General features: G+C 44.8%; 1 protein-coding gene across 5 annotated transcripts in view; it reads left to right on the top strand.

The window, feature by feature from the left end:
* Positions 1–16,039, top strand: part of LOC106577925 (myotubularin) — a 55,192-nt gene that overhangs the window by 18,530 nt on the left and 20,623 nt on the right. For all 5 annotated transcript variants that reach the window (XM_045701546.1, XM_045701544.1, XM_045701545.1 and 2 more), the window contains 7 exons: positions 3,151–3,223; positions 3,923–4,017; positions 11,893–12,003; positions 12,303–12,404; positions 14,911–14,994; positions 15,408–15,557; positions 15,737–15,922. In XM_045701546.1, coding sequence (XP_045557502.1) covers positions 3,151–3,223; positions 3,923–4,017; positions 11,893–12,003; positions 12,303–12,404; positions 14,911–14,994; positions 15,408–15,557; positions 15,737–15,922 — 801 coding nt within the window. The remainder of the gene's footprint in view (positions 1–3,150; positions 3,224–3,922; positions 4,018–11,892; positions 12,004–12,302; positions 12,405–14,910; positions 14,995–15,407; positions 15,558–15,736; positions 15,923–16,039) is intronic.

Genomic DNA, 16,039 nt, shown 5'->3' with positions numbered 1-16,039 from the left:
ATATAAAATACATTTTGATTTTAACACTTTATTTTTTTGTTACTACATGATTCCATATGTGTTGATGTCTTCACTATAATTCCACAATGTAGCAAATAGTAAAAATAAATGAATAACCCTTGAATGAGTAGTTGTTCTAAACCTTTTGACTGGTGCTAAATATATAGGCTACGTCTCTGTAGCTGTTGTAGTAAACAGACCAGTTCTACTAGTGTTTCTCTGACACCCCTCATTAACTCCAGAGAAATACACTGAGTGTACAAAACCACTAAGGACATGTTGCTATGACTCCAATGCTTCCCACAGTTGTGTCAAGTTGGCTAGATGTCCTTTGGGTGGTGGACCATTCTTGATACACACGGGAAACTGTTGAGCGTTATAATCCCAGCAGCTTTGCAGTTCTTGACCCAAACCGGTGCGCCTGGCACCTACTACCATACCCCGTTCAAATGCACTTAACACATACACAATCCGTGTCTCCAATTGTCTCAAAGCTTAAACATCCTTCTTTAACCGCTCACCTCCATTGATCTATACTGCTTTTGAAGTGGATTCAATAAGTGACATCAATAAGTGACATAGCTTTCACTTGGATTCACCTGGTCAGTCTATGATCATGGGAAGAGCGGGTGTCCTTAATGTTGTGTAGATTACATGGTGTAATTACAAGCAGTGTTCCCTCTAAGGCAGGACTGCCGCGCAGAAGAAATGCCTCGCAGAGACACAAGTGATTGAACGTCACCGAGTTCACGATAAATAGTAAAACGTTTTTTTATGTGATCGAATCAACATTATCAGCCCCTTTTCAATGCAACAAACCAAAACAAATGTAACTTTGCATGATTGAGTCTGTGATTTTGTTGTAGGCAGAGCGCAAAAGGGGTAGCAGCCCACGAGCAGTCTTTCAATCACCTGGGAGTGAATGCGCTTTTCAGATCAGTTCAGAGCACAGGTGTACATTTTGTTGATATTATTTTCTAGTTGGCGAGTTATTAGCCCAGTTATAGGTCTGCTCTTCCTACAAGAGCACAAAACATGGAGGCTACATTTCCAGCTGTCAGGTAAAAAGCTTAGTCCTTAATTAACAGGGCAGTGTTGTATTTTGAGACCGGCTTGAATATGTAAATACGCCAATAGGCAGAGGGGAAGCCTACATTGTCTAATTCTCTGTATGGTAGTAATACATTGTATTTTGTCAAATGTTTTCTTGCATAATTTATTTTTATTTCACCTTTTTATTTAACCAGGTAGGCCAGTTCAGAACAAGTTCTCATTTACAACTGTGACCTGGCCAAGATGAAGCAAAGCAGTTCAACAAAAAAACAATAGTTACACATGGAATAAACAAACATACAGTCAATAACACAATAGAAACGTCTATATACAGTGTATGCAAATACATACAGACAAATACAATGCAATTTACAGTCCCCTATTTGGCCCATGTCAAAAAAGTAGTCATGTCAAGCTCTTCATAATGTGAACTTTTTAGAAGTCTCTAGCAATGTAGGCCTGCACTGAACATCACATATATATCCTACTGTAGCCCTGCACTGAACACCACATATATATCCTACTGTAGGCCTGCACTGAACACCACATATATATCCTACTGTAGGCCTGCACTGAACACCACATATATATCCTACTGTAGGCCTGCACTGAACACCACATATATATCCTACTGTAGGCCTGCACTGAACATCACATATATATCCTACTGTAGGCCTGCACTGAACACCACATATATATCCTACTGTAGGCCTGCACTGAACATCACATATATATCCTACTGTAGGCCTGCACTGAACACCACATATATATCCTACTGTAGGCCTGCACTGAACACCACATATATATATCCTACTGTAGGCCTGCACTGAACACCACATATATATATCCTACTGTAGGCCTGCACTGAACACCACATATATATTCTACTGTAGGCCTGCACTGAACACCACATATATATTCTACTGTAGGCTCTGCACTGAACACCACATATATATCCTACTGTAGGCCTGCACTGAACACCACATATATCCCACTGTAGGCCTGCACTGAACACCATATATATCCTACTGTAGGCCTGCACTGAACACCACATATATCCTACTGTAGGCCTGCACTGAACACCACATATATATTCTACTGTAGGCCTGCACTGAACACCACATATATATTCTACTGTAGGCCTGCACTGAACACCACATATATCCTGCTGTAGGCCTGCACTGAACACCACATATATTCTACTGTAGGCCTGCACTGAACACCACATATATATTCTACTGTAGGCCTGCACTGAACACCACATATATATCCTACTGTAGGCCTGCACTGAACACCACATATATTCTACTGTAGGCCTGCACTGAACACCACATATATATTCTACTGTAGGCCTGCACTGAATACCACATCTATCCTGCTGTAGGCCTGCACTGAACACCACATATATATCCTGCTGTAGGCCTGCACTGAACACCACATATATATCCTGCTGTAGAACCTGCACTGAACACCACATATATATCCTGCTGTAGGCCTGCACTGAACACCACATATATATCCTGCTGTAGGCCTGCACTGAACACCACATATATATCCTACTGTAGGCCTGCACTGAACACCACATATATATCCTACTGTAGGCCTGCACTGAACACCACATATATCCTACTGTAGGCCTGCACTGAACACCACATATATATTCTACTGTAGGCCTGCACTGAACACCACATATATCCTACTGTAGACTATATCATAGACATCAAAAGCTATTTCCATGTGAACATGTTCTGGGATTTGCTCCATTGGTTTTGTTGGTAGACCTACATTATGCTCCAATAGCCACAATATCCTATTGGCTACTGTCTAAAACTGTAAGGTTTTCACTGTAAACGCGTGCTGGAAGTTGCACAAAATTCTCACAAGCTTCAAGTTTCCACTCATGACCTAAAAAGTTGCTCAGTTCCCCCCCAAAACATTTTGGGCCAACATTTGATTACAAGTGCTTGTAATATTTTGTGTTTTTTACAAAGGAAAGTGCTAAGCAATGGCAGTAATTGTGTACACATCTACAGTCGTGTCATACCTGGCTCTGTCTGTGTTTTTCTGTCATGTTAACATCCCTCTGTTGCTCTGCAGGCGTCCAGAGAGAGTCTGAAAATGGAACCACTGGCAGACTGCAGCTTGCTGCCCGGAGAGGAGAGAATCATAGGTGTGTGTGTGTCTTCTAAGCCAGTGATTTTGTTTGTTTTTATCTTGGGGCACTAGTACCCATGGGGGTACATGATCTATCCACAATGGATACTTATTCTAAGACTCGGCTTCCTATTCTATTAGTACGGTACAGAGAAATATTTCTGTACGTTCGGTCTGATGGCCTTCCTCCAGACTCGGACCTTTCTAATGGGAACAGATCTTAGAATGACCTGGTTTCACTTCTGTTGTGATAGGTTTTTTTTTAATGTGAATCTGATCTGTGTTCTGGCGTGTCAGTATAGTAAATATAGCGAGAGAAACCCTGTTGGTTTTGTCACAGGAGAGACTAAATATAGAACCTCTCCAACCAAGTCAGCTTGAATTGTTACTAGTCTCTCTCTCTCTTCCTCTCTCTCTCTCTTCCTCTCTCTCTCTGTGTGTGGAGTCATTTCTGGTAGCTATAGCTTGGAGAATTAAGAAGAAAGGAGGGCAGAGTAGGAGAATGATAGGAAGTTATGTGGAAAGTACAGACAGGTTGAGTGCAGCTTTTGTCTTGCTGTTAGTGTTGTATTGTGGTTAATGTTTGGTTACAATATGGTTCATTGTCAACATGGCTTGTTCAGTGTGGGGGTGGATGGTGGAAATGGGTGTGTAAGTCATTTCCCGTCCCTCTCACTCGCTCTCTCGTTCACACTCTCTCTCTCGCACTCTCCAGACAAAGACATCATCTATATCTGTCCATTCAGTGGAGCTCTCAAAGGCAAAGTCTTCATCACTAACTACAGACTCTACTTCAAGAGTGCAGACGCAGTGAGTGACACACACACACCCACACACACACACACACTCTAGAGGGGTGATCTACTCCTAGACATCTGTGGCAGACAGATTGAAGTCAGCAGAATTCCCAGTCAGTCTAAATGACATGTCTGCTGCAGAAGTGTAGACCCATGCATGCTCCTTGGTGTCAAAGACCTCTTTGATCTATAGGCCCTAGCTGGATGTGGCATTAAAACACTATATTACAGTGTATATGGTGGTCTTGTATTATTGAGGGAGTCCTAATGAAATAGACCAAGATCTATGACAGATGGGCAACACCCACACATCACTGATCTGCATTGTGCTTGTTATAGCACCCTACTATATGTGTACTGAATGGGAGTTGGCAGTTGTTGGAATAGGGGATGAAAAGAAAGGAAGAGGGGTATGGAGGACAGGAAGAAAGGAAGCAGTGTTTGAGGACCACCTGCGAGGTGAGGGAGAGAGACAGTCCACCTCAACTTGCTTAATCAAGTGTTACGTGTGTGTTGGTGGGTATAATGGTTACAGTCTTAAATAAAGCAACATGTCTACACACACACACACACACACACACACACACACACACACACACACACACAGGGTGTGACAGTATTGGGAAAAATACACGGGGGGGGTGTGTATTTTTCCCAATACTGTCACACCCTATGTGTTCTAATCAACTGTATGTGCTGAGCATGTCTGATGCTTTAAGCCCAACTGTTTGTGTGCACATTTATACCTTTGCGCACAGGCCAGGTAGACTACTTCAGGCCTACTTCAATGCAGAATCATGTGTGCGTCCTTACTCAACATTGACAGGAGCACTCCAAACAAAAGACAATGAATAAATTGACAACTGGTAAAATGGAATGACATGAACAAAACCTTGTTTCTCAGAAGTGTTGCATAGGTTGAACTCCGACAATGACAACAGTAATCTACTCTATTAATAAAATATTGAATGCATTAACATAAATGACCATAACCAAACAGACATTGTAGATTACAAATGATGTGAATTAACGTTAGCTGTACTAGTGGTGATATGGGGAATTGATATACACTAACAATCAAAGGACAAACAATTCACACAAGTTATGAAACGATGAATGCGCACAAATTGGCAGGAGAGCGCGCATTCTGGAGAAGGACCTGCCTTGTGCATCTAAGCCACACACCCTTTAAAAAAATGTTTTTATAACTTCTTCACCTTTTTTCTCCTTAATTTCAATGTATCCAATTGGTAGTTAGTCTTGTCGCATCGCTGCATCTCCCGTACGGACTCGGGAGAAGCAAAGGTCGAGAGCCGTGCGTCCTCCGAAACTCGACCCAACCAAGCCGCACTGCTTCTTGACACAATGCCCACTTAACCCGGAAGCCAGCCGTACCAATGTGTCGGAGGAAACACCGTACACCTGGCGACCGTGTCAGTGTGCATGGGCCCGGCCCGCCACAGGAGTCGCTAGAGCGCAATGGGACAAGGATATCCCCGCCGGCCAAACCCTCCCCTAACCCGGACGACGCTGGGACAATTGTGCGCTGCCCCATGGGTCTCCCGTTTGGGGCCGGCTGAGACAGCCTGGACTCTAGCCAGGATCTCTAGTGGCAACTGCGATGCAGAGCCTTAGACCACTGTGTGACTCAGGAGGCCCCCACACACCCCCCTTAACCTCTCTAGGGTCGGCGGGACGAAATCGTCCCACCTACTCAACAGCCAGTTGAATCCCGTGGCGCGTTATTCAAATACCTTAGAAATGCTATTACTTCAATTTCTCAAACATATGACTATTTTACACCATTTTAAAGACAAGACTCTCGTTAATCTAACCACACTGTCCGATTTCAAAAAGGCTTTACAACGAAAGCAAAACATTAGATTATGTCAGCAGAGTGCCCAGCCAGAAATAATCAGACACCCATTTTTCAAGCTAGCATATAATGTCACATAAACCCAAACCACAGCTAAATGCAGCACTAACCTTTGATGATCTTCATCAGATGACAACCCTAGGACATTATGTTATACAATGCATGCATGTTTTGTTCAATCAAGTTCATATTTATATCAAAAACCAGCTTTTTACATTAGCATGTGACGTTCAGAACTAGCATACTAGCAAACTTCCGGTGAATTTACTAAATTACTCACGATAAACGTTCACAAAAAACATAACAATTATTTTAAGAATTATAGATACAGAACTCCTCTATGCACTCGCTATGTCCGATTTTTAAAATAGCTTTTCGGTGAAAGCACATTTTGCAATATTCTCAGTAGATAGCCCGGCATCACAGGGCTAGCTATTTAGACACCCACCAAGTTTAGCACTCACCAAAATCAGATTTACTATAAGAAAAATGTTATTACCTTTGCTGTCTTCGTCAGAATGCACTCCCAGGACTTCTACTTCAATAACAAATGTTGGTTTGGTTCAAAATAATCCATAGTTATATCCAAATATCCTCTGTTTTGTTCATGCGTTCAAGACACTATCCGAATGGTAAAGAAGGGCACGACGCATTTCGTGACAAAATAATTCTAAATATTCCATTACCGTACTTCAAAGCATGTCAACCGCTGTTTAAAATCAATTTTTATGCCATTTTTCTCGTAAAAAAGCGATAATATTCCAACCGGGAAAGCGTGTTTAGGTTCAAAGACGAAAGAAAATAAAACATGGGGTCGACTCGTGCACGCGCCTCAGCCCATTGTCCTCTGATAGAGCACTTACCAAAAGCGCTAATGTTTTTCAGCCAGTGGCTGGAATTACATCATTCAGCTTTTTCCCGCCTTCTGAGAGCCTATGGGAGCCGTAGGAAGTGTCACGTTACAGCAAAGATCCTCAGTCTTCAATTAAGAGTCAAGAAGCTCAAGGAATGGTCAGAGGGCACTTCCTGTACAGAATCTTCTCAGGTTTTTGCCTGCCATATGAGTTCTGTTATACTCACAGACACCATTCAAACAGTTTTAGAAACTTTAGGGTGTTTTCTATCCAAAGCCAATAATTATATGCATATTCTAGTTTCTGGGCAGTAGTAATAACCAGATTAAATTGGGTACGTTTTTTTTATCTGGCCGTGTAAATACTGCCCCCTACCCCCAACAGGTTAACTCAACATTTTAAATTTATACCCAAGACACATTATCTTCACACGTACTGTAGGCCTAAGGAATACTCTCACAAACGGTGTCCGGTCCAATGCAGTAGCCATTTTATGGAAAACTATGAAATAGTTTCGGAAAATGCAATACTGAATTGCTTGGCATGCCAAGGTAAATACCCTCGCGGTATGCGTGATTTAAGTTGCCGATGCCTGTCTTAGACTGATGGACTGTGCCATTCCTGCGGCTTCCACAATGGACTCGTCCACTGAGACTGGCGCGAATCAGACGGTTGTCTCCTGTGGCAATTTTTCAATAAAATAAGATCAATTTGCGACTGCTTGACTTTCGACCAAACAATCAACAAAATAGACTCAGCCCTAGACTCCAGGTCAGCATTTCCAAAACTCGGTGCACATTTGTTTTTTTGCCCTAGCACTACACAGCTGACTCAAATAATCAAAACATGCACCCTGGGGGGCCCAGGACTGAGTTTGGGAAACCCTGCTCTAGGTGTAATCCACTTGTAGATTCACTTCCACTCTTCAGACAAAAGAAGTTCATCTCCAACACAACAACAAGAGGGGAACCCCATATCCTTTTCTCTCTCTTCTCTCTGTCTCATCTCTTTCTTTAATCTGTCTCTCTCCTGGCACCGCTAGTGTTTTGAACAGTCAATTCAATTGGAGAGGTGTGAGGGCGTTGGTGAGATGGAGAAAGAGAGAATAGGGATAGTTATGGAGAGGGGAGAGGGATTGTTATGGAGAAAAAGGGAGAGGGATTGTTATGGAGAAAAAGGGAGAGGGATTGTTATGGAGAAAAAGGGAGAGGGATTGTTATGGAGAAAAAGGGAGAGGGATTGTTATGGAGCGAAAAAGGGAGAGGGATTGTTATGGAGCGAAAAAGGGAGAGGGATTGTTATGGAGCGAAAAAGGGAGAGGGATTGTTAGGGAGCGAAAAAGGGAGAGGGATTGTTAGGGAGCGAAAAAGGGAGAGGGATTGTTATGGAGCGAAAAAGGGAGAGGGATTGTTATGGAGCGAAAAAGGGAGAGGGATTGTTATGGAGCGAAAAAGGGAGAGGGATTGTTATGGAGCGAAAGAGAGGGGAGGGATTGTTATGGAGCGAAAGAGAGGGGAGGGATGGTTATGGAGCGAAAGAGAGGGGAGGGATGGTTATGGAGCGAAAAAGGGAGAGGGGATTGTTATGGAGCAAAAGAGGGGAGGGATTGTTATGGAGCGAAAAGAGAGAGGGGGATTGTTATGGAGAAGAAAAAGAGAGAGGGGGATTGTTATGGAGAGAAAAGAGAAAGGGGGGATTGTTATGGAGCAGAAAAAGAGAAAGGAGGGATTGTTATGGAGAGAAAAGGAGAAAGGAGGGATTGTTATGGAGCAGAAAAGAGAAAGGGGGATGGTTATGGAGCAGAAAAAGAAAGAGGGGATGGTTATGGAGCAGAAAAAGAGAAAGGAGGGATGGTTATGGAGCGGAAAAAGAGAAAGGGGGGATGGTTATGGAGCAGAAAAAGAGAAAGGAGGGATGGTTATGGAGCAGAAAAAGAGAAAGGAGGGATGGTTATGGAGCAGAAAAAGAGAGAGGGGGGATAGTTAAATAATCTTAGATGTAGCAGAAATGCAGGTCTGAAGGTTGGCTTTATCAGATCATCAGTCAGGCTGAGAGGTGTGTGTTATTGACTGTGTGTGTGTCAGTGATGGAGTAGGTTATTACAGGGAAACAGCAGCAGCAGCAACAAGGCTCTTTATTCCAGTCTGTCCTAAATGGCTCCCTATTCCCTATATAGTATGCTAATTCTGACCAGGGTCCATAGGGCTCTCAGGGCTCTGGTCAAAAGTAGTGAATAGGGAGCCATTTGGGATGTAGACTCCACTCTCTGTAATGCAACACCAGACAACACGTTAACAATATGCTGACCTCACTAATTTTAACACACACACCATCTACTCTGGTACCTTAGCCAGCAGCATACCACCCTGCATCCCACTGCTGGCTTGCTTCTGAAGCTAAGCAGGGTTGGTCCTGGTCAGTCCCTGGATGGGAGACCAGATGCTGCTGGAAGTGGTGTTGAAGGGCCAGGAGGAGGCACTCTTTCCTCTAGTCTAAACAATATCCCAATGCACTAGGGCTGTGAGTGGAGACATTGCTGTCTTTCAGATGGGATGATACCCTGGTGTCCTGACTCTCTGTGGTCACTACAGATCCCATGGTACTTATCGTAGAGTAGGGGTGTTAACCCTGGTGTCCTGACTCTCTGTGGTCACTACAGATCCCATGGTACTTATCGTAGAGTAGGGGTGTTAACCCCGGTGTCCTGACTCTCTGTGGTCACTACAGATCCCATGGTACTTATCGTAGAGTAGGGGTGTTAACCCCGGTGTCCTGACTCTCTGTGGTCACTACAGATCCCATGGTACTTATCGTAGAGTAGGGGTGTTAACCCCGGTGTCCTGACTCTCTGTGGTCACTACAGATCCCATGGTACTTATCGTAGAGTAGGGGTGTTAACCCCGGTGTCCTGACTCTCTGTGGTCACTACAGATCCCATGGTACTTATCGTAGAGTAGGGGTGTTAACCCCGGTGTCCTGACTCTCTGTGGTCACTACAGATCCCATGGTACTTATCGTAGAGTAGGGGTGTTAACCCCGGTGTCCTGACTCTCTGTGGTCACTACAGATCCCATGGTACTTATCGTAGAGTAGGGGTGTTAACCCCGGTGTCCTGACTCTCTGTGGTCACTACAGATCCCATGGTACTTATCGTAGAGTAGGGGTGTTAACCCCGGTGTCCTGACTCTCTGTGGTCACTACAGATCCCATGGTACTTATCGTAGAGTAGGGGTGTTAACCCCGGTGTCCTGACTCTCTGTGGTCACTACAGATCCCATGGTACTTATCGTAGAGTAGGGGTGTTAACCCCGGTGTCCTGACTCTCTGTGGTCACTACAGATCCCATGGTACTTATCGTAGAGTAGGGGTGTTAACCCCGGTGTCCTGACTCTCTGTGGTCACTACAGATCCCATGGTACTTATCGTAGAGTAGGGGTGTTAACCCCGGTGTCCTGACTCTCTGTGGTCACTACAGATCCCATGGTACTTATCGTAGAGTAGGGGTTTTAACCCCGGTGTCCTGACTCTCTGTGGTCACTACAGATCCCATGGTACTTATCGTAGAGTAGGGGTGTTAACCCCGGTGTCCTGACTCTCTGTGGTCACTACAGATCCCATGGTACTTATCGTAGAGTAGGGGTGTTAACCCCGGTGTCCTGACTCTCTGTGGTCACTACAGATCCCATGGTACTTATCGTAGAGTAGGGGTGTTAACCCCGGTGTCCTGACTCTCTGTGGTCACTACAGATCCCATGGTACTTATCGTAGAGTAGGGGTGTTAACCCCGGTGTCCTGACTCTCTGTGGTCACTACAGATCCCATGGTACTTATCGTAGAGTAGGGGTTTTAACGCCGGTGTCCTGACTCTCTGTGGTCACTACAGATCCCATGGTACTTATCGTAGAGTAGGGGTGTTAACCCCGGTGTCCTGACTCTCTGTGGTCACTACAGATCCCATGGTACTTATCGTAGAGTAGGGGTTTTAACCCCGGTGTCCTGACTCTCTGTGGTCACTACAGATCTCATGGTACTTATCGTAGAGTAGGGGTGTTAACCCCGGTGTCCTGACTCTCTGTGGTCACTACAGATCCCATGGTACTTATCGTAGAGTAGGGGTGTTAACCCTGGTGTCCTGGCTAAATGCCCAATCTGTCCCTCATACCATCACGGTCACCTAATCATCCCCAGTTTACAATTGTCTCATTCATCCCCCTCCTCTCCCCTGTAACTATTCCCCAGGTTGTTTCTGTAAAATGAGAATGTGTTCTCAGTCAACTTACCTGGTAAGATGAGGGTCAAATAAAAACTGAAATAAAAAGCACCTCCTACTAGGCCCATGTCTACCATTTAAGCCTATGCTTTAGCACCTCCTACTAGGCCCATGTCTACCATTTAAGCCTATGCTTTAGCACCTCCTACTAGGCCCATGTCTACCATTTAAGCCTTGCTTTAGCACCTCCTACTAGGCCCATGTCTACCATTTAAGCCTATGCTTTAGCACCTCCTACTAGGCCCATGTCTACCATTTAAGCCTATGCTTTAGCACCTCCTACTAGGCCCATGTCTACCATTTAAGCCTATGCTTTAGCACCTCCTACTAGGCCCATGTCTACCATTTAAGCCTATGCTTTGCTAGTTAAGTCACTTAATCTTGCAGATGAAATATTAGCTACCTAAAATGTATTCAAGAGTATACTTCACATTACACCATTTTTTTATCTTTTATTTAACTAGGCAAGTCAGTTAAGAATAAATTCTTATTTACAATGACGGCCTACCCCGGCCATACCCGGACGAAACTGGGCCACTTGTGCACCGCCTTATGGGACTCCCAATCACGGCCTGATGTGATACAGCCTGGATCAGTTTGTGCCCTCACAATACCAATGTCTTTCTATTTCAATTCAACCACTGCAGGACCCATCTTCCACCTATGGTGTGTTCTGTGTGATATCACTGGACTCCCAGCAGGACCACTCACATATCTGTATTCTGTTGTGATATCACTGGACTCCCAGCAGGACCACTCACATATCTGTATTCTGTTGTGATATCACTGGACTCCCAGCAGGACCACTCACATATCTGTATTCTGTTGTGATATCACTGGACTCCCAGCAGGACCACTCACACATCTGTATTTTGTGTGATATCACAGGACCCGGCGGTGACTCTGGATGTTCCGCTGGGTGCCATTGGCCGGGTGGAGAAGATGGGCGGAGCCTCCAGTCGAGGGGAGAACTCATACGGCCTGGACATCACCTGCAAGGTCAGATACTGCGTCATGGTCCTGACCACCCCTATGAATATACGTACATAGTGGTTCAGTCCAATTAGATCTGACAAGCAGACTAGGACTGAACCACTATGTATAAAAACAGGAGTGTAGGAAATTGAGATGTTGGAACATTGTGTACAGAAAAGTTCCTTCCAGTCATGGATCAGGAAGTTTCGACATCAAAAAAGATTACAACTATTTATTTTGTACTGACAGCATTTTGTGTGTCTGTGTTAACGCGCGTCCGTCCGTCCATGTTAACGGTTGTTAATGTATGTCTTTCCCAACAGGACATGAGGAACCTGAGGTTTGCGTTGAAGCAGGAGGGCCACAGTAGAAGGGACATCTTTGATATCCTGTTTAAATATGCCTTCCCCCTATCCCACGGTCTGGTACGTACACACCTTTTTCTTTAGTCTCACCTGATATCATTACCGCCTTTTAATAACTGTATAAGAACTAGGATTGTACAAGAGAAGTGCTTTATTAGAGTTGATCTGTTTGCGGTATCCTGTTATTTGTCTGTGCTAGGGCTGGCAAGATTTTATTTTTAGTAAATCTATTTTAAAAGATGGCACTGGAGACACCTGTCTGTGTACAGGAGACACCTGTCTGTGTGGAGGAGACTGTCTGTGTGGAGGAGACACCTGTCTGTGTGGAGGAGACACCTGTCTACACCTGTCTGTGTGGAGGAGACACCTGTCTACACCTGTCTGTGTGGAGGAGACACCTGTCTGTGTGGAGGAGACACCTGTCTGTGTGGAGGAGACACCTGTCTGTGTGGAGGAGACACCTGTCTGTGTGGAGGAGACACCTGTCTGTGTGGAGGAGACACCTGTCTGTGTGGAGGAGACACCTGTCTGTGTGGAGGAGACACCTGTCTGTGTGGAGGAGACACCTGTCTGTGTACAGGAGACACCTGTCTGTGTGGAGGAGACACCTGTCTGTGTGGAGGAGACACCTGTCTGTGTGGAGGAGACACCTGTCTGTGTGGAGGAGACACCTGTCTGTGTGGAGGAGACACCTGTCTGTGTGGAGGAGACACCTGTCTGTGTACAGGAGACACCTGTCTGTGTACAGGAGACACCTGTCTGTGTACAGGAGACACCTGTCTGTGTGGAGGAGACACCTGTCTGTGTGGAGGAGACACCTGTCTGTGTGGAGGAGACACCTGTCTGTGTGGAGGAGACACCTGTCTGTGTGGAGGAGACACCTGTCTGTGTGGAGGAGACACCTGTCTGTGTGGAGGAGACACCTGTCTGTGTGGAGGAGACACCTGTCTGTGTGCAGGAGACACCTGTCTGTGTGCAGGAGACACCTGTCTGTGTGGAGGAGACACCTGTCTGTGTGCAGGAGACACCTGTCTGTGTGGAGGAGACACCTGTCTGTGTGGACTAATCCATTGTGGAGGCTGCAGAGAAGGCACACCAGGATCACCAGTAGTACATTTACCATCATTTCTAATCTACAATGTTTGTTTGGTTACGGGAATTTCTCTTGATCATTCAATTTATTATTATTATTATTTCTATTTTTTATTATTACAGTCCTGTCATTGTCGAAGTGGACAAGGTTGTTTACAGAGCACATAACTTAGGCTACACACAAAAAGCTTTGGTTTATTGCATTCCATTTACCAGTTGTCAATTTATTCATTGACAGGAGCGCTCCAAACAAAGACAATGTTGAGTAAGGACACACACCTGATTACACATTTAGAAGTAGGACTAGTCTACCTGGCCTGTGTGCAAATGGAGGCTTAGAAATGTGCCTATTTGGGGATCTGATAGTATTTCTGATTGTCTTAACTCACCATCAATGTGGAGCTTCTCAGAGTCATGTTTTCTTTGCCTCAAACAGCAAGTACACAAAGTCTGTTTTTACATCCATTGAGAATGAATAGTTCTTCAATGCAGCCTATCTGAAGAATCTGTTCTGCTCTCTCCCTTTCCATAACCACTCATGAAAGCATGAAAGGAGAAAAACGTGTTTCTGGTTAGGTGGAAACGTCATATAATAGGCCTACCTGATTACTGCTTATCCTGTGGGCAAATAGCCTACGTCTGTGTCTCTCTGTCCGGAGCTCACTGGTGTGAGAAACTGAGGGTCCAGAATATTTTATACAATGTTGCAAGTTTGCTAAACCAAGCTTCCAGCTGACCAAGTTGATACAATTTTGATCAGGATATTTTCTACCTGCGGGCTGCAATGTTTTTATTTGTTGGCTTTATGTAGGCTATTTTTACATGTTGACAATTAGAAGTTACTTTTAGATTTGTATCATTTTCATTTAGATAGAATCTTGATTAACCACATGACATTGATTTTGAGATATGAAGACTTTTTATTATAAATTAAACTGAAAATGTGCATATGAAAACCATAACTGGCACGCAGATCAGTAGAAATGGTAGGATAACTTGGCACTCCAAATGGGAAAAGGTTGCTGACCGCTGGTGTAGCCTGTTACTGGAAACTTGAGGAGCTTAAAGGTAGAATCTGTGAAGACCGGCGGGAGGAAGGGGGGAGGAACAGGTTTTCTTCTGGTTCGGTTATATTGACCTCTGGCTCCCTCTTTAGTCATTTGTGCGTCTTCATTTTTAACCGCAGTGCTTAAAGCATCAGACAAGCTCTGTAGCCTACATATAGTTGATTTTATTCAAACATGGTGTGTATGTGGAAAAATACTTGTTTTAAGATTTATACCAATCGATTGGTGGAAAGAAGACGACTCTCGGTCGACCAATATTATTTTTTTAGTCGAGACAGCCCTGCACATCATTAGAGAAGAGTCAACAATCACTCACAAAAAGCAGTTGACTTAGCGAAGCTCTCCCATGTTTGCCTGACAAATAAAACCTTGGTAAAGTCAATCCCATTCTCTCTCGCTCTTTGTAGCTTCTGTTTGCGTACCTGAGTCAAGAGAAATTTGAAGAGAATGGCTGGAGTGTGTACAAACCCATGGAAGAGTTCAGACGGCAGGTAGGACTTATTGTCTTACTAAATGTGTCATTACATTGTGATTGCCACTCTTCTAGGTTGTATGTGTTGGGATAGATCTAATATCCCAGCTTTTAACACGGTCACTTAGTCTGCTTAAATACTGTCGCTTGAAGATACCCAGGTAAAGACAACCTAATCATTCCACGGCGAAGCTGTTGAAAATAAACCGATTCATGGGACCAGCGCAGTTAAACTAGCATAGCTAGTCCCGTTGTTTAGGATTATTCTCATTTATGCAAAGCATTGTGGGATATTAGAATCCTCTTGTCTTAACCATTTACCTTCAACCTCGTCACCAGTGATGTAGCACTGTACCTCACCAATAATGCCTCCGATTGAGTCACAGCCTGCAATCTCTTCTCTAATTGGCTGTTTGTCTCCCCCGTCACCAGGGCTTACCCAATGACAAGTGGCGTGTCACGTTCATCAATGCCAACTATGAGCTGTGCGACACCTACCCCACCATACTGGTGGTTCCATTCAAAGCTACAGAGGAAGACCTGAGGAAAGTGTGTACCTTCAGGTCCAGAGGACGCATACCTGTGAGTCCTTTTCCCCCTCATCCCACCCTCCTCACCCTCTTCCTGCCGTCCTTTCCCCCTTTCATTCCCTGTACCCATATCTCCTTTCTCTCCCATCTCTTTATCCCTCTGTTCTTTCTCTTTGACCCAACCCCCACTCCCACCTACCTAACCCTCTGTCTCCCCCCCCCATCCTCTAGGTGCTGTCGTGGATCCACCGTGAGAACCAGGCTGTTATCTGCCGCTGCTCCCAGCCCCTGGTGGGGATGTCTGGGAAGAGGAACAAGGATGACGAGCGCTACCTGGACCTGATCCGGGAGGCTAACGGCACCGCCAAGCTCACCATCTACGACGCACGGCCCAGCGTCAACGCCGTCGCCAACAAGGTCAGGGGTCAAAGGTTAAAAGCCGAAAGGTCATGTCTGTGTAAAAAGGAGTCATAAGTCTCATGGGTTCTGCTGGGAAGCGGTGTGTAGGTGTGGGCCTCATGGATCATCCGGACA

The sequence above is a fragment of the Salmo salar genome, chromosome ssa18 (assembly GCF_905237065.1).
Source record: "Salmo salar chromosome ssa18, Ssal_v3.1, whole genome shotgun sequence".
In the NCBI taxonomy this organism is placed as follows: domain Eukaryota; kingdom Metazoa; phylum Chordata; class Actinopteri; order Salmoniformes; family Salmonidae; genus Salmo; species Salmo salar.
This window is presented reverse-complemented; position numbering and strand designations above follow the sequence as displayed.